General features: G+C 49.2%; 2 protein-coding genes across 3 annotated transcripts; one reads left to right on the top strand and one right to left on the bottom strand.

Annotated features, from left to right (window-relative positions):
* Positions 1-3,103: 3,103 nt before the first annotated feature.
* On the bottom strand, positions 3,104-13,672 carry Emc8 (ER membrane protein complex subunit 8). The gene is made up of 5 exons (XM_021641518.2): positions 13,301-13,672; positions 6,125-6,201; positions 4,312-4,381; positions 3,818-3,912; positions 3,104-3,542 (listed from the first exon to the last, which is right to left on the bottom strand). Exons 1-5 carry the CDS (start codon positions 13,520-13,522, stop codon positions 3,383-3,385), a joined length of 624 nt encoding a protein of 207 aa, XP_021497193.1. The 5' UTR covers positions 13,523-13,672; the 3' UTR covers positions 3,104-3,382.
* A 54-nt stretch (positions 13,673-13,726) lies between these two features.
* LOC110551144 (cytochrome c oxidase subunit 4 isoform 1, mitochondrial) lies at positions 13,727-20,119 on the top strand. Of its 2 annotated transcripts, none has more exons than XM_021641517.2 (5): positions 13,727-13,864; positions 14,801-14,874; positions 18,473-18,640; positions 19,061-19,192; positions 19,893-20,119. In XM_021641517.2, exons 2-5 carry the CDS (start codon positions 14,802-14,804, stop codon positions 20,027-20,029), a joined length of 510 nt encoding a protein of 169 aa, XP_021497192.1. In that variant the 5' UTR covers positions 13,727-13,864; position 14,801; the 3' UTR covers positions 20,030-20,119. The 2 variants fall into 2 exon arrangements, with proteins under 2 accessions (XP_021497192.1, XP_060247865.1); XM_060391882.1 differs by lacking the exon at positions 13,727-13,864 and adding an exon at positions 14,148-14,167.
* Positions 20,120-20,672: the final 553 nt, after the last annotated feature.

The raw sequence follows: 20,672 nt of genomic DNA, 5'->3' as shown, positions 1-20,672 counted from the left end.
AAAAATAAGCTCCTAGAATAAATGATGCTACTTATACGAAGGCTTTAAAAATAACATTTATTTATCAACTGTGCACCCTGGTACACGCATGGAAGTCAGAGGACATGTGATTCCTAACACGAGGGTCCTAAGCATAAGTGAGGCTGCCAGTTGAAAGGTGCCTTTATCTGCTAAGCCATTTTGCTGGCCTGCCAAAGATTTTCCCAGGACTTCAAAGCTACTATTTCATGGGCACTGGGCACACATGGGTTAGGCAAACCCCTACATACCCCTAAGTGAGCAGTCAGCTTTTCCTGAGCAGCACACCACTTTGTTATCATTGATGAGGCTGTTGTCTGTTTTACCATTTTAGTATCCTTTAGTATTATTTCCTGATTGTTTTTTTTTTGACATGTCCTCATTCTAGTCTCAGACTGTCTTGGAACTCACAACATAGCCCTTAACTTGTGGCAATTTTGTCTCTACCTGAGCTCTAGGATGCCTGGCTAGTATATCCCCCTCCCCCTTTTTTTTGAGGCAGGGTTTCTCTATATAGCCTTGGGTTTCCTGGAACCAAGCTGCCTGAACTAACATCTGCCAGCCTCTGCCTTGAGAGTGCTGAAATTAAAGACAAGCACCACCATGCCTGGCTTAGTCATCCTTAATTCTTGAAGGCAATTCTAGAGGTGAAAAATTCCTTTATCACACCACCTAGGAAGCAGAAACAGGTGGATCTTAAGTTCAGGGTCAGCCTGGTCTACATATCAAGCTCCAGACCAGCCAAGACCAGTCAAAACAAAAAACAACCCCCCACCAAAACAAACAAACAAAACAATTAAGCAGAAAATTCACTAAAATTTTTTAAACTGATGGAAAATAATACAACAGGCACCATTTCAATAGACAGACACTTCTCATTTAGAGCAGGTCAGACAGCCCTATCTTTCCATCACTGCCTTATGGGGAGATCTTCAAAATCCTTTAGAATTTCGGAATGCTTAAGAAAATTTCATAGTTAATGGTTTCTGTTATTGTGCTGAAACAGAGACCAAATCAACTTGGGAATAAACAAGAGAGGAAAGGTTAGGGTTTAATAGTGCTGTGTTTGTGTGTCAAGCGGACAGAGGGTCAGCTGTCTGACGGTGACGACTATTCTCAGTTGTCAACTTGATTACACCTGAACTAACTAAACCCCAAACTGCTGGGTACACCTATGAGGGACTTCTCTTGACTGTGTCGTTCGGCTGGGGAAACCACCTTCTCGCGGCAGCCTCTACAAAGAACACGAAAGAAGGAAGCTTTCTGTTGTTGCTTTGCCTGCTTAGCCTTGTTCTCACTGGCAGGTTCATTCTTTCAATGGCATCAGAGCTTACTTTGTAATTTCAGTATATACTTAAGACCAGCTCAGACATCCACACTTGTGGACTAAACCAGGATTCTTGGACTGTCCATCACTAGACCATAACCTGTGACTAATAAACCCATAAATCCTGTCTTACACACACATGTACGGGTACACACACACTTGTATCAGTTCCCCCGTTCTATCAGTTCTAAGGACCCTTATACATTGCTAGTTTTTGTCAAGGTGACGTAAACTAGTGTAGTCACCTGGGAAGAGGGAATATCACTTGAGGAATTGGTGCCATTACATTATGGAGGAGCACAATTGTGGGCAGTGCCACCCCTGGGCAGGCTGTCCTGAGCTATGCAAGAGAGCAGGCTGAGGAAACCACAGGAGAGCAAGCCAGTAAGCAGTTCCTCCATGGCCTCTGCTTCAGTTCCTGCCCTTTGATCTAAGAATTGTAAAATAAACTATTTCCTTTCTAAAGTAGTTTTGGTGCTTTATCAGAGCAACAACAACCAGGACAGATGGGTAGATGCTGTAGAGGTTAAAATGTCCGCCCAAGGCTGGGAGGCAACTCATGGGTGAGGCCCTGGGTTCTGCTCCCAGGGAAGAAGTCCATCAGAACTGTTTGGTAGCCATAGCTGCAAGCGAGATGAACACAACGTAGGAACTGCTCCCCATTCAGATTTCAGAGCTAGGTAAGAATGCTCTGATGAGCAGTCAGTGTTACAGGTTCCTGTTCAGTCTACTGGCCTGAAACTCATGAAGACGTAGAGGACACGGGCATGAGCCACCATACCTGGCTTGGACAGAAAGAACTGTGAGTTGCTATGTAGCAGCCATCATGAAAGCTCATCCTGAAACCTCCCATCTCAAAAATAAACAAGGCAGTGCTGGGGTTGGGTGATGCTGGGTGTGTCCCTGGCTGTCCTCTGATACAGATGAGCTCTCGAAGCCCCGAGAGCATGAGGGTGAAGAAGGGTGGGGATTGGCGCCTCACATCTTCCTCTGTTCAAAGGGGGACAATGTCAGTTTAATCAGTTAAGGGCAGTGGGAAGGGTGATCTCAGTACTTGAGAAGCAAAGGCAGAGCAATCACTGCACATTCCAGGCCAGGCTCTTCCACATTAAGTGAGCACCAAACCAACTAGGGCCATGAACGGCCACTGTCAACCAAATAGAACTAAACAAACAACAAACAAAAATCAAGAGCAAAATGCTGAATAAGGGGAGAAGCCACACAAGCCCACTGGCCCACTCTCTAAGGTGAGCCTGGCTGTCCCACTTAATAAAGAGTGTGGGGAATGCTGTCACCAGCTTCATGAAGCCCAAGGAAAGGCACTGCTCTCTGTAAAACACAAAGGGCAAAAACAGCATACTAGAAAGCCTGCACACTGTTTCCTAAGATGGTCAGAATGCTTGGTCACATGAGTCGAGCTAGCAAGCACACCGCTTGGGACACGCTGGGTACTCTGGACACTAAGGCAGCTCATTCTGAAGAGCCTGGAGTAGCGGAGTCAGGATGGACTGGCCTTGGGAAGTTCATGGGCTCGGCTTCCTCTCATGGGGTCTTTGCTCCCATCACCAACGCGCTTGTGAGCCCTGCACAGCAAGGCTTCTCCGGCGGCGCTGGCTAACTGCACCGTGTGGCTCCAACACCAACGCAGCTGATCAGATGACGCTCCAGCAGTCCAGGACGCCGTCTCATGCCAGGATTCCTGGAGCTGGCTCAGCCAAAGCAAACACACACACTCACCGGAGTAAAGACTGCAATGCATTCTCTCCAGATTATAAAAGGCTCGAGCTGTTTAATGGGAATAACCTGGGGCAAGCAGAAAGAGCTTTGATGGGCAGGATTGGGCAGCCCAGGACAAAGAACCCAGAGTCTAGGCAGCCCACACCTCTCCACAGCCCTGCCCTGAAGGCTGCCGACTGGACCCCCTTCCAAGGCACACACCACAGACTTGCAGCTCCCATGAGGCTAAGCCACTATTCCTCTAAACGTACAGGTTTTCCTCCTCTCTGTACTGGAGTCTCCAGTCTTGGTGGCCCACGTCTAGCACAGGTGCAGAACTGCTTTGTTGATCTCAGGGTTTGTCCAGTCGTTCCGAATGTCATCCAGGTGATTATCAAAATCCACAAGTGTTTCATAGGAGCGGCTGTCCAGGAGTGAAGCCGAGATCCTCTGAGCCTCTGGCCAATCTTCACAGTAGTCGCTGCAGGGTAGACGGGGAAGGTCAGCCTCATACCAACCTCAACAACACACAGGCTGCTAAGGACACAGAAGCTGCTGGGGAAAACGTGAAGATGGACCTAAGACCTTTCTGAATGGACAGGTCCCCTTCAAATAGGGCACTAAAGAACCCAGAGGGACATGGCTGAAGCATCTGTGTGATCAGAAACCAAACATGAGCAACCAGCCAGTACCACCCAGATCCCATGCTACACAGGAGCCCTAAAGCCACGGCCCACAGGGGGACACTGCACTCACTGGTGTGGGTCTCTGCATCGCCACCTGTTCTCATGGTGCTCGTACACATGGATTGTAGGTGCTGCGCAGTCCATCGTGAACTTGGCATTGTCCACCTGAGGAGAAGGTGGGGGTTTATGACAAGCAAGCAAGTAAGCAGCAGCACAGGTATGCTCATACCAAGGGAACTCTTGCACAGGGTCACTTTTCCACAAAAGCTGAGCAGAACACTCAAACCAGATTCCTCCCCTCACTCTTAGACTGTGTACGGAGACTATGCAGGCCTACTTCCTGACCCCCAGGCTACACTGGCTTTCCCCAGTGATCCTTGTATTTACTGGGCTACCACTAGGGTTCTGGGTTTAGTGAGGTTGGGGAGCAGACCAGGACTGCTCGAGTTGAAAGCCCCCGCCCCAAAGCAGCAGCTGCAGTGGCACTCAGCCACTACCAGTGTGTGACACCTGTTCCAGACTTCAGGAGAGAAGCTCACACCGGAGCATGAGAGCTAGACTCACCATGATGAGTGCAGCGTCACTGAAGCCCTCAGCGATCCTGGAGGCCACCTTCTCTGCCACCTGGTTTGGGCTGTAGAGAAGGAGCTATGAGCTCTATATACTCTACCTGAGACACCGAACAGCACCAAACCCCCCATCTGTACAGTTCACCAACACCTGAATTAATAAGCAGCAACAGAGCCATTTGACTGTGAGTGTTTGCCCCAGTGAGACGAGTTGGGGGCTGAGAAGGCCACTGGGACTATGTGGCACACTGCCATAGTGGACCCTAGGGCATCTTCTGAAAGGTAATAGTCCTTGCTGGGCTGTGGACTATACTGAAGCTTGAGTCTCAGGGGCCTGTACTCTCCACAGGCCTGCTACTCAAGTGGTTCATCCACAGCAAGTAGTCACAGGAGGTCTAGGGCCCTGGCAACCGACCTCCCTCTTTTTAAAACAAACTACTTTTAGGAGGCAAAGCCATGTCACATTTTCCTTATGCTGTGAACCTTCAATCTGGTGCTACCCCAGTTTGATCAATGTCACCTGAACCTCAAGTTGACAAAGCTTCTCCAGCCACGCTGCTGGGTAGGTCTTCAGTTTCTGTTGTTGTAACCTACCTCCTTTCTGCAGGGGCCTCACAGAGAAGCTGGAGGGCCCACTTGGCTTAGTACAGAGTTAGCTCTGGGGCCATCCAAAGCCTACTCCACAGGAGTTTTTGTGCAGGGTGGACAGGCACAAGTCACCTATCCAGAGCAGGAACCAAGGGCCAGAGGGTGCAGAGAGCAAGAGGTGGCAGCAGAAACAGGGAACCTGAGCACATGGCTTCCACAGGTTCTGGGTGGCCCCCAAAGGTACCCTGAGATGGGCACAGCTCTTAACTATTGTAAGCCTCAGTGACAGTAGTGGAGTGTCTCTAGCTCAGTGTTTTATTTCTAGGAGAGCTTGTGGGCCACTCCATTGTCCATACTACAAAAGCACACTGGGGTCTGTTGGCTCCATCTAAGCACACAAGAAAAACCCCAGTACTTACTGTGTGGGTACTTTCCAGCTGTTCCCTGGCTTCTAGCTGGCTGCAGCAAAGGAAGCCTCTGGAGGACAGCAGAGGGCAAAGAAGAGGGACACCAGTACCGACTGACCTGGGCCTCCCTTCCCTGATGTGGGACCTATCAGGCTGGCTGCTGGCCATGTCCTGTGGCCAAAGGATGTTGGTCCTCTGGAGGTGGCCTTCTTTACCAGCTCTTCCTCGCTGGCCCTGGAGGGCTGAGGGATGGGATGGAGGCTGCTGTCACTGGCTTGGTCCCTGCACACAGCTCCGGAGTTCTATCTATGGCCCACCCCTTGAAGAGCAGCCCACCTATTAGCTCCTTAAGCCTGCAGGTATCCTTGGCTAGGCTCTTGGGACTCAGACTGAAACAGATAAGATAGTAAGCGCAAACTGCTCAAGAGAAAGAGCCAACGTGTGGCATCTTGGGTGTAGGAACTTGGAGCCAATTAAAGACCATACTTTTTACCCTAGGCCCCATCCTATGAGTTCCAAACCCCAAACCACTTTACTCACTCCAGAGAGTGACTCTGCTCTCCACAGCAGCTAGTTGGACAGTGGGAGGCGTCAGGTTGGTGTAGGCCTGGCACCTGCCCCCTCTCTTTGAGGAGCCACGGCAAAGCTCTGGCTGCTCATCTGGCCAGTGGCCTGCACACCTGATAAAGCAGGAGGTGGGAAATGGGGACTTGGACAGGCTTTGCCAATTGGAAGCCTACAGAGAGGGTCAAAAGCACCTCAGTGATGGCTCTGTGGTTTCTAACCCTCCATCCACAGGTGTGCAACCCATACCTTGCATCCTTCACACGCTCATTAGCTTGATAATAGCCGGCGATCACATAGCTGTTCTCTTTGCACCATGAGTCAATCTGAGAGGAACACAAATGGGAAAAAACGACCTTGGTACCAGGTCTCAGTGACAGCTCCACCCACACGTGGGAGAAGTCATTCTCTCTGAACAGTCCTTGCCTCTTTCCTTGGACTACAATGAAATGAGAGGTCAGGGAAATGTACTAGGGCAGGGTCCTTCCAGACAGGTTGCATTGGGCACAGCAGCTGAGGCCCTCGGCAGCCGACACACCACAGAAGCAGTGCTGTGCAGATCTGAGAGGAGGGCATCTTGACTCACCCCCTATTATTTAAAGTACACTGCATGCTGGGAATTGAGCAATCCAGATCACTTAAAACTCGCTTCAATCTTTCCACACTCTGGCATTGTTGTCTGTGAATGTATTGAGTACACTTATGCTACCTTAGATGCATAGAAGGTTGGAGATGCCTTAAAATTAGGCTTTGCAAATAAGAAAAACTAAGAATGTTCAGAGAGGCCCTGAGCATGCACAGCAGAATAGGAACAGAGCTGGAACAGGACCTCAGGTTTTGTCTGAAGTCTTTAATATGGGCTTTTAACATTCCTAGCAATGTGCTAGAGATGCCTGTCAGGGTTGGAGTACTGCAAACAAGCACCTGGGGCAGGTGCAAATGGCACCTATGTCTCTGCAGTGGAGCACGTTTAATTTCCTGTGGTGTGCTTGAAACAGGAGCAGCAGCAGACTTTCAGAGCTGTGCTGCTCTGTGACGTACCTCGTCACATCCAATTTAACTTTCTGCAAGTCTAATGCCTGCCTGTGGCACACACACACACAAATAAAAATAATAGACAGCTTAAAAACAAGCAAGCAAACAATCAAACAAAAAACCCAACAATGTAAATTAAACACGGTGGCATCCATTTGTGGTTTGAGTTTTGGGGACGGATGCAGAAGGATCTTAAGTTTGTGGTCACAAGCCCACTGAGCATAGTGTTGATACCTGGGCTACATAACAATGCCTTAAAAAAAAAAAGTTTGTCTGGGCAGCCCTGGCTATCCTGGAACTCACCCTATTGACCAGAGAGATCTACTTGCCCTTGCCTCCCAGAGTGCTGTGCCGCCACTACTGCCTGGTGCAGGAAGACTGTCTTAAAAACAAAACACCACAAAAATGTATTCGTGTTTAAAACCTGCTTCCTTCCAACCCCTGGACTCTGGTTCAGGCCTCAGTATCCTTCATGATTAAACACAGACATTAAGACAGGTCCAGTCTTAGCATCCCTGGCTCATGTGGACTAGAATATTTCCAGATTCCTGAGAACTCATGAATTGCCATATTGGGATAAAACCAGGACTCACTGAACCAGCTAAAACATGCTGGTCATCTACCCAAAAGATTAGGGCTATGTCCCTAAATATTTGTAATGGCTCCACCGCACAAATCCCTGCAAAGCTAGTCACATGTTGCCATCTCCTCTTAAGGGAATAGGTGCTGGAAATGTCCTTACCTAGAAGTTTCTCTCTCTTCCCCAAACTTACGCCCATACAGCATCAGAGGGCCTTGTTCTAAATTTTGGGGTTGGCTCCTTTCCCTGAACTCAAAGCTAAGTGATCTGTTGTCTGTTTCTGGTCAAAGCAGACCTTCTGTGTGTCTTTGCTGCAGGTGACTCTATCTCTGGTCAGCTGTCAGCCTGCTGTTTTCATGTATTGCTCTTGAATCAAGGCATTCAAATATACTGGTATACAACACCAGTAATTCTCTATCTCGCAGGTGAGAAGTCTAGAGTGGGGATGTTCCTTTCCTTGAGCTCCAGGCATCTCTTTCTAGCCTGTCTCCCTGGGCCCACAGCTACCCCCTCCTGACCTGCTTCTGTCTTCACACCTCACCCACTGCCTTTTATCGACCCCCATGCTTGCTCTGGTCCTACACAGAGAATCTACAACAGCTTCTCTAACCCTGGATACCTTTTGAGGTCTGTCAGCTGACCACAACCATGCTCTGTTTACTTCTGCGGTGTGCCCGATAACACAGCATCAGCCTTCAGCGAGCAGTCTAATCTGGCCCTTTAATCAACCAGGGCTCACATCTGCCTCAAACATAAGGATACCACCTTGAACTGGTCCTCTGAGCACAGGCAGCATTTGCCATGAGGCTGATTCCTGTGGCAAATGCAACACGTGCTTCAACCTACCCTATGTCTGCTGAGGACAAATTCCTATGTGAAAATTCCCGTGGTGTTATAATGCTGTGACCTAGAACTTCCAGAACTCTGAGGGGAGGCTTCAAGTAAACCAGGCTGGAAAAGCTCTGCCTTTGCCTTAGGAACCTCAATAAGTGTTTGCTATGTGCCTCCCAACCAACTCATGGATGCCTGGGACCCGCATACCGCCTATCCACCAACCAGGACACAGACCTAGCCTGCACATTCAGAGGCAGGGAAACTCTTTTTTTTTTTTTTTAAGATAGGGTTTCTCTGTGTAGCCCCAGTTGTCCTGTATCCTGGCACTCTCTCTGTAGACCATATTGGCCTGGAACTCCCAGAGATCCGCCTGCCTCTAGTGCTGAGATTAAAGGCATGAGAGCCACCATGCCCAGCATAGAAAACACATTTTAAGAACAGGGGAAGAGGGACTAGAGAGATAACTCAGTGGTTAAGAGCACTGGACACGCTCATAAAACACTTGGGTTTAATTCCCAAAACCTACACAGCAGCTCACAACTGTAACTCCAGTCCCTGGGGATTGACACTCTGGTTTCCACAAGCAACGCACGCACACACACATGCAAGCATACTGCATAGGATACATATAGGCAAACACCCACACACATGAAATAAATTTAATTTTAAAGATTTACTATTTTTTTATTATGCTTATGTGTTTGTGTATAGATGTGTATACAGGTATGTAGGTACCTGTGAAGGACAGAGGTATCAGATTCACTGGAACTGGAGTCATAAACTGTTGTGAATCACCTCAGATAGGTGCTGGGAACTGGTCCACTGAGGAGCAGCAAATGCTCTTAACTATGGAGCTCCCTGTCTAGTTCCTAAATAAACAAAGCAAAATAATAAAGATGAGGTGGCTTCATATGGGTGAGGTAGCTGAGAACAGGGACAGGCTGTTGGACAGTCATACAGAGGCCTCAGACTCCCAAAGAATGCCCAAAGGGACCCATGAAAAGCTGGGTGGCCTGGACTGGTGACACATAGTCAGGTAACCGGCTTCTCCCAAGTGGGCCAAGATAAAAGCACAACCTGGATGCTGACCTCTGCTAACGCCCACCTCCACAGCATGGCTGTCTAAAACCCAAGGACTCTACAATGTAGTTTATGAGAACAGCATAGGAATAGCAAACACCACTTCAGGACCACAGGAAGATAGAGTCTGACACAGACTCCATGCTCTCCTCAGGTGCTTCTTCACCTTCACAAGGGAAAGAGAAAGCTCTTACCTTGGTATGAACCTGGCCCCTCTGCTCATTGTCCTCTATGCTGTTCTGGCCAGTCATACAGGAGACCTGTTGAGGGGCCAGGGTCAACCCTTTTGTTTCTGTTAGGACTGCACAGACAGCCCCTCTCTGCAAGCCTGCTAACATTTACCACCATCCACCCCAGGTGACGCTCTAATAACTAGAGAGCAGGCAGAGCTAAGACCACGCCGAGGGCGCCACTCCCAACCTTGCATGACCACCAAGTGGAGAGCAACTTGGTAAACTTGTTTGTAGCAAGAAGCAGGCCTTGGCCTCAGAGTTTGTTCAAGTCACCTCTTAAGTCAGCTGTGCCTTCTTGGAAGAGAAGCTTGGGAGGCTAATGAGAGGGGAAGGGGGCCGTATGCTGAGGAAGACGCCAGGGCAGATGGGACAACAGCTGTGGAGCATGGAGTGGAGACAGTAGGAAGAACACTGGCCTGGAATCACACTACAGTAAGGAAGTCATCAGAGCAGAATGCAGAGCACTGCCCACAGCAGCAGAAATCAAGGCAGGGCAAAAGACAAAGGGGCTTAGAGAAACAGGGTTTTGCTAATTTCCCTACCAGCATTTTATGGGTTTTTGCTATTAGAAGTAATTCCTTCACTGCCTACGTCAAAGGGCTATGAGGATAAATAATAGGCATAAGTACTTAAACAAATGAAAAGCACCCAGAAATGCAAGGATTTTTAAAAAATGGAAAATGATAATAGAAATCCCTTCAAAGAAATCTCATGTTGCCCTGTGGCAGAGCACATGTTAAGAAATAGCTGGCTTGTCTTTCCCACACTCAATAATCATTCCAGTGTGAGCTCCTTAGCAGTAAGAGCCACCAAGATGGAGCCTCACTGACATGGCTGCACACTTAAAACTTCCACAGCATACATTTTGACAGCCATAGGCTCTAAACCCAGACCTCTCTTTCAGCCCTCAGAGTGCAAGGCTGCATAGTTGAAAAGTAAACAGCACAAATTTAAGAAACTTAGCTGCCATGGGGGCTGGCTAGACAGCCTGAAGATGAGTGGAGGAAAATATTCAGGGCATGAGCAGGCTCTGGGGGTCTTTGCTGTTCCCAAAGGTATGGGGCCTCATCCCGGAGACAGGAAGAACACCAATCTGGGAGAGGTACTGCTAGACTCCAGGCCTTCAAGTGGAGTCTGCAACCTGCCAGCCTCTAGTCACTAAGATGACTGGAGGCTGGGAGGTGGTGACGGGATAGACTCAACAAAGAGCTTGAAGGGAGGACAGTCCAGAGGCCTCTGAGTTCCTCACAATGGAGGTCAGGCCTGAGAACTACTAAATCTTATGCTGGGAACTCAGAGTTTCCACACCAGTAAAGGGACACAGCAGGAGGGTTGCACTGGAAGAGAGTGGTCACAGCATTTGAGACAAAGTATCCCACAGCCTGAAGGTCCTAGGGCAGGTCACATGCCTGGGGCGGTAGATTGGCTCACTAATTGAGTGCCCGTACTGTCCTAAGTACCCCCCCCACCCGACTGTCCTAAGTCCCCACGCTGGGATGATCTAATTTTTCTTCTAGAAAAAAAAAAAAAAAATTCTGGGGCTGGAGAGATGGCTCAGTGGTTAAGAACACTAGCTGCTCTTCCAGAAGACCTGGTTCAATTCCCAGCATCACATGGCAGTTCACAACTGTCTGTAGCTTCAGTTCCAGAGGATCTGACACCCTCACACAGACATACACCCAGGCAAAACATTGATGCACAGAAAATTAAAATATTGAAAGATCTTACTTTACCTTTCTGTTTACTTTTCTTTCATCTTTAAATTTTGTTTTGATTTGTTTTTCGAAACAGGGTTTCTGTTTATTAGAGCCCTGGGTGTCCTGGACTTGAACTCACAGAGATCCGCCTGCCCCTGCCTCTAGAGTGCTCGGATCAAAGGCATTCTTGCCCAGCCCTTATTTTACTTTTAACTCTGGGTCTACAAGTGGGTATGGGCCTGTGAGTGCAGGGCCCACAGAAGCCATGAGCTGGAGATGGAGTTACTGGCAGTTGTAGGTGCCTGACCTGAGCCTTAGGAAGTAAGTGTTCCTCTGCAAGAACAGTAAGTGCTCTAACCAGTGAGCCATCTCTCCAAGCCCTCTGTTACCTGGTGTTTGCTCTCTGCTTGGCCTCCCTTTGTTGTTTCTTCTATGCCCACTGCAAATTCAAGTCTAATTAAGCCCTGGGTTCAACCCACAAGTGGCACTCGACAAGGAACCTGAGAAGCCTGCCCTATGAAGGCAGGGCCTTGCCAGGTGGGAACAAATGCTCCAGAATCGGCCACCTGCAATTCCCCTGATAACACAACAATTAAGACAGCGGCCCAGAAACATGCACAGGAGTCCTCAGAGCTGCTTCAGGAACAAAAATTCATAAACATCACTCATCATCTGCCTCCTGCTCAGAAAATCTAATTAAAAAACTCCCCCACAGGCTGGAGAGATGGCTCAGCAGTAAAGAGCACTGACTGCTCTTCCAGAGGTCCTGAGTTCAATTCCCAGCAACCACATGGTGGCTTACAACCATCTGCAATGGAATCTGATTTCCTCTTCTGGTGTGCATAAAAACAGAGTGTTCATAAACATTAATAAATAAATAAATATTTAAAAAAACTCCCCCCACACAACAAAACTTGAAAACATTAAAAAAAAATGTGCCCAGTGAACTTATGACAATTTGCCTAAAGACACTTGTAGTTTGCCAGAAATTTCCTTTGGTGTTGTAATGAAAAATTAAGAAATGAATGAGCTGAGCAGTGGTGGTGCAAGCCTTTAATTTCAGTACTCAGGAGAGTGAGGTAGGCTGATTTCTGTGTGTTGGAGGCCAGCCTGATCTACAGAGTTCTAGATCAGCCAAAGCTACAAAAGTGAAACCCTGCTCAAAACAAAAAACCTAGCCTGGGCCATGCAAGTCTCTCAATAAACTCATTTTAATGGGTGTGGGGGCAGTGAAAGAGTCGGACTGGAGACAAAGGATTAGCACCTCCACCACAGCCAGTTTCTATTTATCTTCTGAGCTCATTCTGAGATGTAAATGAAGCTGTGCTGAGTGCTGGTGGCCAAGAGGGTTTTTGACACAGGATTGTTATGGGTCCCTCACTGCCTGCAGCTGAGAGCGCTCCCAAGATGCAGCACCAGGCTATATCAGTCCAGGGCTTATAATGGCAAACCCGACAAAGCTATAATTTTGGGTCTTGCAATTGTTTTTTAAGCAGAGAAAGCAAGTCTGGCTACAAAAGCAGAAATGGCAGTTAGTATCATAGCCTAAAATCTTGCTAGAAACAGCAAGATTTAATGACTAGTCAATTTTAGGAAGAGTTTTCAACGTCTGGGGAAAAAAAAGACAAGCGGGCTGACAGGGTACACAGCCTGTACAAGTTAGGTGTTACATGTTAGAGGCTTTTTTTTTCTTTTTGTTCTCTTGAATGTAATAAGCTTAAACTTTAGATGCAATGTTAACCATTACTGGTCTCTCTATGTAGACCAGGTTGGCCTCGAACTCACTGACATGCGCCTGCCTCCACATCCGGAGTGCTTTGTTTTAGGAAAGCCCACCACACTCGCTTTCTTGGTAATTCTGTAAAACCTTAAGAGCTCGCTACGCTGCCTAGCCAGGGGAAGACGCTTCTCCCGGAGGACACCAGACTTCGCCCAGCCCAGAATCCCGCCGTGGCCCCGAGCTTACCAGGGTGAGTGCCACCTCCAGCATGGGCGCAAGGGCCAGCGTGCCGTGGAAGAGCGGGATGCAGTCCACGAAGAGAGTGTGGCTGCCCGCGCCCTGCGGATGCTCCTTGCGCGGCCTCTGCCTCTCGGCCACCAGAAGCCCGTTGACGGCGCAGTGCGGGTACTTGGCGCCGTGCAGCACCATCTTGCAGTAGGCCTGGGTGGTCAGCTTCACGCCCGGCATGCTGAGCCTAGCTGGCCGCGCCGCGACGGACGCCCCGCCGTACAAAACACAGCCCCGCGGCACCCTGAGGCGCGATCCCGCCTCCCAAAGCAGCCGCCCGCCTCGGCCCGCCCGCCGGAAAGCGGAGTCGCCAGCCCTTGCGGGAAAGCAGTGCGGCCCGCGCGGCCTTTCGCGACACTTGCCGCGCCGCGACCTCCGTCAGACGGCCGTGGGCGGGGCTTCCTCGATCCCGCAGTGCTCCGCGGCACCGCTTTGCTCTTCCGGTGCGGCTCCCGCTCTTCCGGTCGCGAGTAGCCGGGGTGTAGAGGGCGGTCGCGGCGGTCGCCAGGGTAGCGGTGGCAGGTAACGGCGGGTGTCGGCCTTTGACAGTGGGTGAGGGCGGCGCGGCCGGGGGCCGGAGAAGCTGGCTCGCCGTGCCGGGAGCGGTGATACTGAGGGCCCCGCGGGCCCGGACACGCCGCTCCGTGACCTTGGGGCACCTGCTTCCCGGGCGGGTCTGTTGTCTTGGGTCCCCACTGGTCGTTCGGCCCCGACCTGGCCCGCATCGGGCGTTCCCGCTCCTCGAGGTCCGAGGCACTGCGAACTGAGCCCTGACGTCACGCTACGGTTTCTGCCGCCTCGGGCGTTGTTTTCTGGGCTTCAGACGTTCGTACCCTGGGGAGCGAATCTCTAAAGGGTTGTGTTTGAGTGAGGCGTGGAGCTCGTGTCGTTGGGGAGGGTGACCGGGTCATTCAGGTCGCCCGTGGGCCTCAGACACGGGAAGTGGGCCAGGGCCCGGGCGGCGTCCTCCGCTTGTCCTTCGTAGTCTCTGCGCAAGTCGATTTTTAAAATAAAACCCAATCGCAGGCGGCGGCACAGTACTCTGCTAAGTTCTGGCAGTTTCAGTCATTTTGTCTTTGTAGCTGATTTTTAAGAAGCCGGGGTTTCTGTTAACTGTCCAAAGCTGTGTCTGTTACAGCCCTTGGTTTAACAGGAAGCACTGTAAATGCATGCTAAGAATCTCATCCTATGCTACTTCATGCCTTTGCCTCAGTTATAAAGACTGATTCTCAGCGCGAGCCGCTGGCCTGTAATACCAGCCCTTACGATGTAGAGGGAGAGAGAATGCAAGCCTCAGGCCAACCTGTGTCTTAAAAACTGATAAAATCATAACAAAAAAATCATTTAACGTTGGGGGAAAGAAAGAGTTGTATTTTCTCCCTGAATGTTCTTTGGCTAAAAACTGCTGCTAAAAGGTGTTTTCTCTCATTGTTAGAGGTGTACCTTTTTGTCTTTCAGAATGTTGGCTACCAGGGCACTTAGCCTAATTGGCAAGAGAGCCATTTCCACTTCAGTGTGTGTTCGAGGACATGGTAAGCCGGAATTTTGCTTTCTTTCTTCTTGTTCTTCTTCTTTCTTTCCTTTTCCTCTTCTTCCTCCTCCTCCTTCTTTTCTTTCTTCTTCTTCTTCTTCTTTTTTTTTTTGTATTTTCAAGACAGTTTCTCTGTGTAGCTCTAGCTGTCCTGAAACTCAGATTCACCGGCCTCTGCCTCCTAAGTGGTGCACCGCCATGCCTGGCTAAGGATTTTTGCTTTCAAATAGGCTAACTTAGTATCATTTTGCCTCTATGTCTTAGACCCTGTGCTGGGGTTTTAACAAAGATGCCTGGCAGCTTGATCTTGCAGGGATTTTAGGGCGAGACAAGAATTTGAGCAGGGCATTTGCCTGCTTGAAGAAGCATGGGTGGATCCTGCTAGTCTGGGTCTTTGCTTGCTGTTATTTCCCTCTTAGATTTTTTTTCTAGCCCCCCTCCTCGCCTCCTTCCCTTCCCTTCCCTCCCTTTCTTCTGGTCTCACTGTGTAGCTCTGGCTGGCTTTGAACCTACAGGGTTCCTGACTGCCTCCTGAGTGCTTCGGTTAAAGGTACACTTCCAAAAATATAGCACACAACCACACCAGTAAAGTTCTGTCCCTTCTAGAGAGCTTTTCCATATCTTACTTCAATCTTTTCCTCTCACAAAACTCTAAACTTATTAAGGCCACTTCTGTTGCCCTCACAGAAGCAATGAAAGCAAAGGGTGGTGTGCTGAGCTGTGTGGATTTCATTTCAATCATGGACTGGCTCCTGAAGTCTTAGGACTCTGGTTTCTCAGCTGAAATGGACAGACACAAAAGGTTTTAGTTCTGAGCCTGGCACCTCACCATTTTAGCTTTGCATTTAGGAAGTGTGTTCAGTGTTAGGCACTGAGAATAAGATAATGTAAGAGGTGGACTTTCCACAGGGAGCTTACAATATGGAGTGGGCGGGCTAGATGATGTTAGTGTTAGTCCCAGAGGTGGACTGTGCAGCCTGGCTGGCACTCGGGAAGGGGCTTTTGCTGCTGCTGGGCTAGCAGTATGTGAGGCACAAGGCTTGGGTTGTAGATGAGACAATTGGAGAACAAGGTTTGGTGTCCATCTAGAGGCCCGGACACCAAAATGCATTCTTCCTGCAGCTGCCGTGCCTGTGGGTGTGTCACTTAAGCCATCCTGCAGTAGTGATAGTGTGTGTCCTGTCATACTCCCCAGGGGCACCATTGGTGCAGGCTGAGACATTTCAGTGTTTCAAAGGCTGTTTGGGTAAGGAAAATCCCTCCTTTATTAACCAATATGGAAAGACATGCTCCTTCTCCAAGCACAGACATCAGTGATAAGACCAATTTTCAGTTTGGCTTGGCTGTCTTTTTTTTTTTTTTTTTTTTTTTTTTTTTTTTTTAATCAGTCTGGCCAGATGATGAAGCCCTGCAATCTTTGGGGTCTCATAAGAGTCCTCCATGGACGACATAGGCGCTGACAGGGTTAGGGCAATGTGGAGCTCCGCCGGAGCACTGTCAGTTGAGGTACTCTTGGTGTGATATGTGAGGGTGAGAAGGGATCTGAGACCCAACTGATCTGACAAGCTGGACGAAACTCATCTAGGTTGAGGACAGTGGTGATCTTTTGAATTCAAAGTCTTTGCCTTTTTTTTTTTATCCTTTTATTATTTTTAAAATTTCCCGCAAAGATTTAAGGTTTACTAAGGGCACAAAAGGCTGCCAAGAAGCCCTGATGTTTAAGGGTAGGGCCTGGCATGTGCCTGGGCAATTATGGAGGGTTTCCACAACCTGGGGAAGTAAGGCTGGCAGCTCCACCTCACCCACATCCTTTAGGCCCCAACAGGGCTGAGTAGCAGGGATGGCTGTGTAGGACTTGCTTTATGCTTGGCAAGGGCCCCAGAGGTCTCTGTCATTCCATATTTCTCACTTCAGGCGGGGATGATGCCAGTCCTTGCCTAGTGAGGTCACTCAAGTGAAGTACACCTCCTTGCCACACTTGGAGCACATTTGGGCATAGTGAAACCTGGTCCTGCCCGAGTAGCTGCAGCTGCGAGGAAATAGGCTGGGGGCTTTGGACCCTCAGTCCCTTTTAGAAGAGGAATGTTTTGCTTTTGTTTTCTCCTAATCCCAAGACGGGCACAGAGCTCTGAAGTGTACCTAAAGAACTCTTGGTCTAGAATATACTGTTTTATGGTTAGTGTGCTCTAAGACTGTGAGAGTTTATGGCAGTCTAATAAGCTGAGCTGTAATTCACACAATACATTGATTCACTTCTGATTGTTTTTAGCGTAGTCACTGGTGTGTGCCATTGTCACCGTAGTATATTGATTCTAGAACATTCTCACTCTAATTTACATCTCCATCAATAGCCTGCAATTCAAGTGTTTGGGACCTAGAGAAAGAAGGCGGGGAGGGGTGTGTGTTGAATGTGGTAAGAATGTTCAGTGGCTGCCGTTCTTTTTCTGGTCATTTTCTTCTGTTTTGAGACAGTGTTTCCCTGTGTAGTTCAGTCAAGTCTTGAGATCCTCCTGCTTTAGCCTGCCAAGCGCTTGGCATGTGCTGTCATTCCCAGCTATATGGGATGCTAAGAGTTAAAATGGAAAAATAATCCTGGCTGTTTTAGTTCAGATTCTGTTGGGATGAGGTGGGACAGAAAACTGGAGGCTCACTGGTCACGTGTGTCCGAAGATAAGCATCTGGAAGGATCACAGCCTTGCTTGCGGTTTAGGATTGCATTTACTAACATGACTTGGGAAATTAAGACATGGGCCTGAGCTTATGGGAGCAAAGCATTTCTGCAAGGCTTTGTGCCTACAGACAGGTGGGGCAGAGTTAGAGCTTTTAGCAACAGGAAACCCGGGGGACACAATCCAACTTGGTTTCTCAGGGCCCGAGCTTTGTCCTGGGATGTCTTGTGAAGCACTGTGCATGCTTGTCATGATGGCGCAGTGGAGCAGCAAGAGCTCCCACTCAGGTCTGCCTCTCTACTGCTCAGTTTGGGTTGACTTGACTGCTTTTGAGTGTTAAGGAAGTATACATTCTGAGGACAGCGGGACTGAACTGACCTGGGTCTGCTGAAGCACATCATTCTTCCCTTGGAGTTTATAGGGCCACCTCCTTCTGGTGAGTTAGGGATTTGCTTCCTGCCACGTGCATTCCTACCATGTGACCCATGTGTTATGCCTTGCTTGTTTCTCACTTATACATTGTGAGCCCAAGGGGGTAGGGATCCCATATGTCTAGAGCCAGCCTTAGTGAGCAGTAGGTACTTGTTAAGTCCTTAATAAGAAATGGGTGGGTGGCTCTGTGACACCTTTTGTGTGAGACCAACACAATTTCTGATTTGGCTGCCGAGCTCCCAGTGACTCAGCCCTGCACTCTGCAACAGCCACCTTTACCTTTTTGTGCTTCATGTTCTGAGGTGAGTTCCTGCACTAGGGACTTCATCTAGTCTATTTGCTTGTCCAGCAAATAACCCTCAACCCTAGTCCTACTTCTGGTAACTGATTCCTAGGGTTTAGTTAGGTCAGGTGCTTTCATTTACCCATTGACCTGCTGTCGCCTTCTGCACAGACTGCCATCTATACTGGTTTTCAGATTTATCCAATATGCTTTAGGGAGTATTGTGAAGAGTGAAGACTATGCTCTCCCTGCTTATGAGGATCGGCGTGACTACCCGTTGCCTGATGTGGCCCATGTCAAGCTGCTGTCTGCCAGCCAGAAGGCCCTGAAGGAGAAGGAGAAGGCTCACTGGAGCAGCCTGTCCAGGGATGAGAAAGTTCAGTGTAGGTATCCGAAGGTGTGCATGAAAACTCAGTAGTGTGTGGAAGTGTGTGTGACCTCTTGTGCTAGGCAGATTTCCCTGCTGGGCTTCTGGGTGTCCCTATTTGATGCTGCTGGCTTATCCCTTACTGAAGGGCAGGGCGTGGAGATTGCAGCTTCTTGGTACGTATGTTGGGCCAGGCTTTGCCAAAAGAGCAGCTAAATATTCATGTGGTATGGAAGAACCAAACTGACATCACATCTAGAGGTCTTTGCTTACAGTCAGCTCTGCATTTTCTCCCTCTGTACGTGCTGCTGTGTGAGAGCAGATCTGTGCACACTTGTGTTCTGAGCTAGCCCATGCTGTCTGTGGAATGGGTTGCTTCAGGAAGGGGGTTGAGTCCTCTGCACATTTGTTTTACTCTGCATATGTTTCTATTCAGTGTACCGCATCCAGTTTAATGAGAGCTTTGCTGAGATGAACAGGAGCACCAATGAGTGGAAGACAGTTGTGGGCATGGCCATGTTCTTCCTTGGCTTCACTGCCCTCGTTTTGATTTGGGAGAAGAGCTATGGTAAGTGGAGAGGGAGGTGTGGCCCAGGACAGCTGTAGCCCTTGGTGCTGTGAGGGTCTCACATGGCCTCCAAGCCCAGTGTGGATAGAAACACTATAGTCATGGGCACAGTTCTGAGCTAGAGCGTGCCTTTTGCACAGCCAGCCATCTTTGTGGCGGAGTGAGAAGGTTTGCTTTGTGCAGCATAACCATGTTCAGCAGTGCTGGGTCTGCATACTAAGTTAATGCCCACAGAGGACTTCACAGTCTGAGCTAGGAGGGCCCATTTACTTCAAGCCTGCTGTTCCTGAGCATCTGGGGTCTCAGGTGTTGGACCTTTTCCAGACTGTTTGGGCACTATTTGCCTACTCTCCAACAGGCATTCTCTGGGTTGGGTTGGGTTGCGGTCTGAGCAGGCCCATGCCTAGTGAGTGTCCTGCAGATTAGTAACAGATACTCGCTCTGAGTGGCATCCCTGGCTGTGTGTGGGGCTGTCCCAGAGCCTGCCACTGACAGCTTACTACTTAATGACTTCCTTGCAGACCTTTCACAAGCAGGGAATGGCTGATAGGAATCATCACTGCCCTGATTGAAGCCTGTGTGTGAGGGGGTTGAGTGGCAGGTGGCTTTGCTCATGTGTGGGGAGCGCCTGAGCCCTGAAGGCTTGGGCCGTGTCTTCCCAGCAGGACAGCCTGCCTCACATAGTTGTTTTGTGCCACAGTGTATGGCCCCATCCCTCATACCTTTGATCATGAGTGGGTGGCCATGCAGACCAAACGGATGCTGGACATGAAGGCCAACCCCATTCAGGGCTTCTCCGCCAAGTGGGACTACGACAAGAACGAGTGGAAGAAATGAGACCCCTGCTCGCCAGCTCCCTCCCTCCCTCGGCATGCTGGAGGCTGCTGTGTCCAACGGTCCATGCTAATAAATGACCAGTTTACGCGATACCCGTGTGCTTCATTCGGTGACAGTCACTAAATGAAAGTATCTGTCAGTTGAGACCTAGTTTCTCATAGTGGAGATAAGTTTGTTTATTTTTTAAATTTGAAACAGTTTCTCAGTGTAACCCTGGCTGTCCTGTACTCACTTTGTAGACCAGGCTGGCCTTGAACTCACAGAGATCTGTGTTTCATCCCCCCAGAGCGCTGGGATTACAGGGGTGTGACACCACGCCCAGCTTGGTTTTTAATTTTTTTTGCTACTTGCTTCATTTCTGTGTATGATGTGCCAAGGCTCATGTGTGCAGGGCAGAGAACAACTTTGGAGTTGGTCTTTTCTCTCCATTTGATGGTTTTCTGGGAATCGAGTTCAAGTCATCAGGCTTGTGTGGCAAGTGTTTCTTCCCACTGTAATGGGTAAATATTTTTGAGTAAGGGTCTTGAATTTTAAGTTGTTGAGGGAGAATATGTAAAAACTGAACCTGCCGGATGGTGGTGGTGCACACCTTTTAATCCCAGCACTTGGGAGGCAGAGGTAGGTGGATCTCTTGAGTTTCCGG

This window comes from Meriones unguiculatus, chromosome 10, assembly GCF_030254825.1.
Source record: "Meriones unguiculatus strain TT.TT164.6M chromosome 10, Bangor_MerUng_6.1, whole genome shotgun sequence".
Taxonomy (NCBI): Eukaryota; Metazoa; Chordata; class Mammalia; order Rodentia; family Muridae; genus Meriones; species Meriones unguiculatus.
The sequence above is the reverse complement of the archived record's forward strand: the minus strand, read 5'-3'. Positions and strand labels throughout refer to the sequence as shown.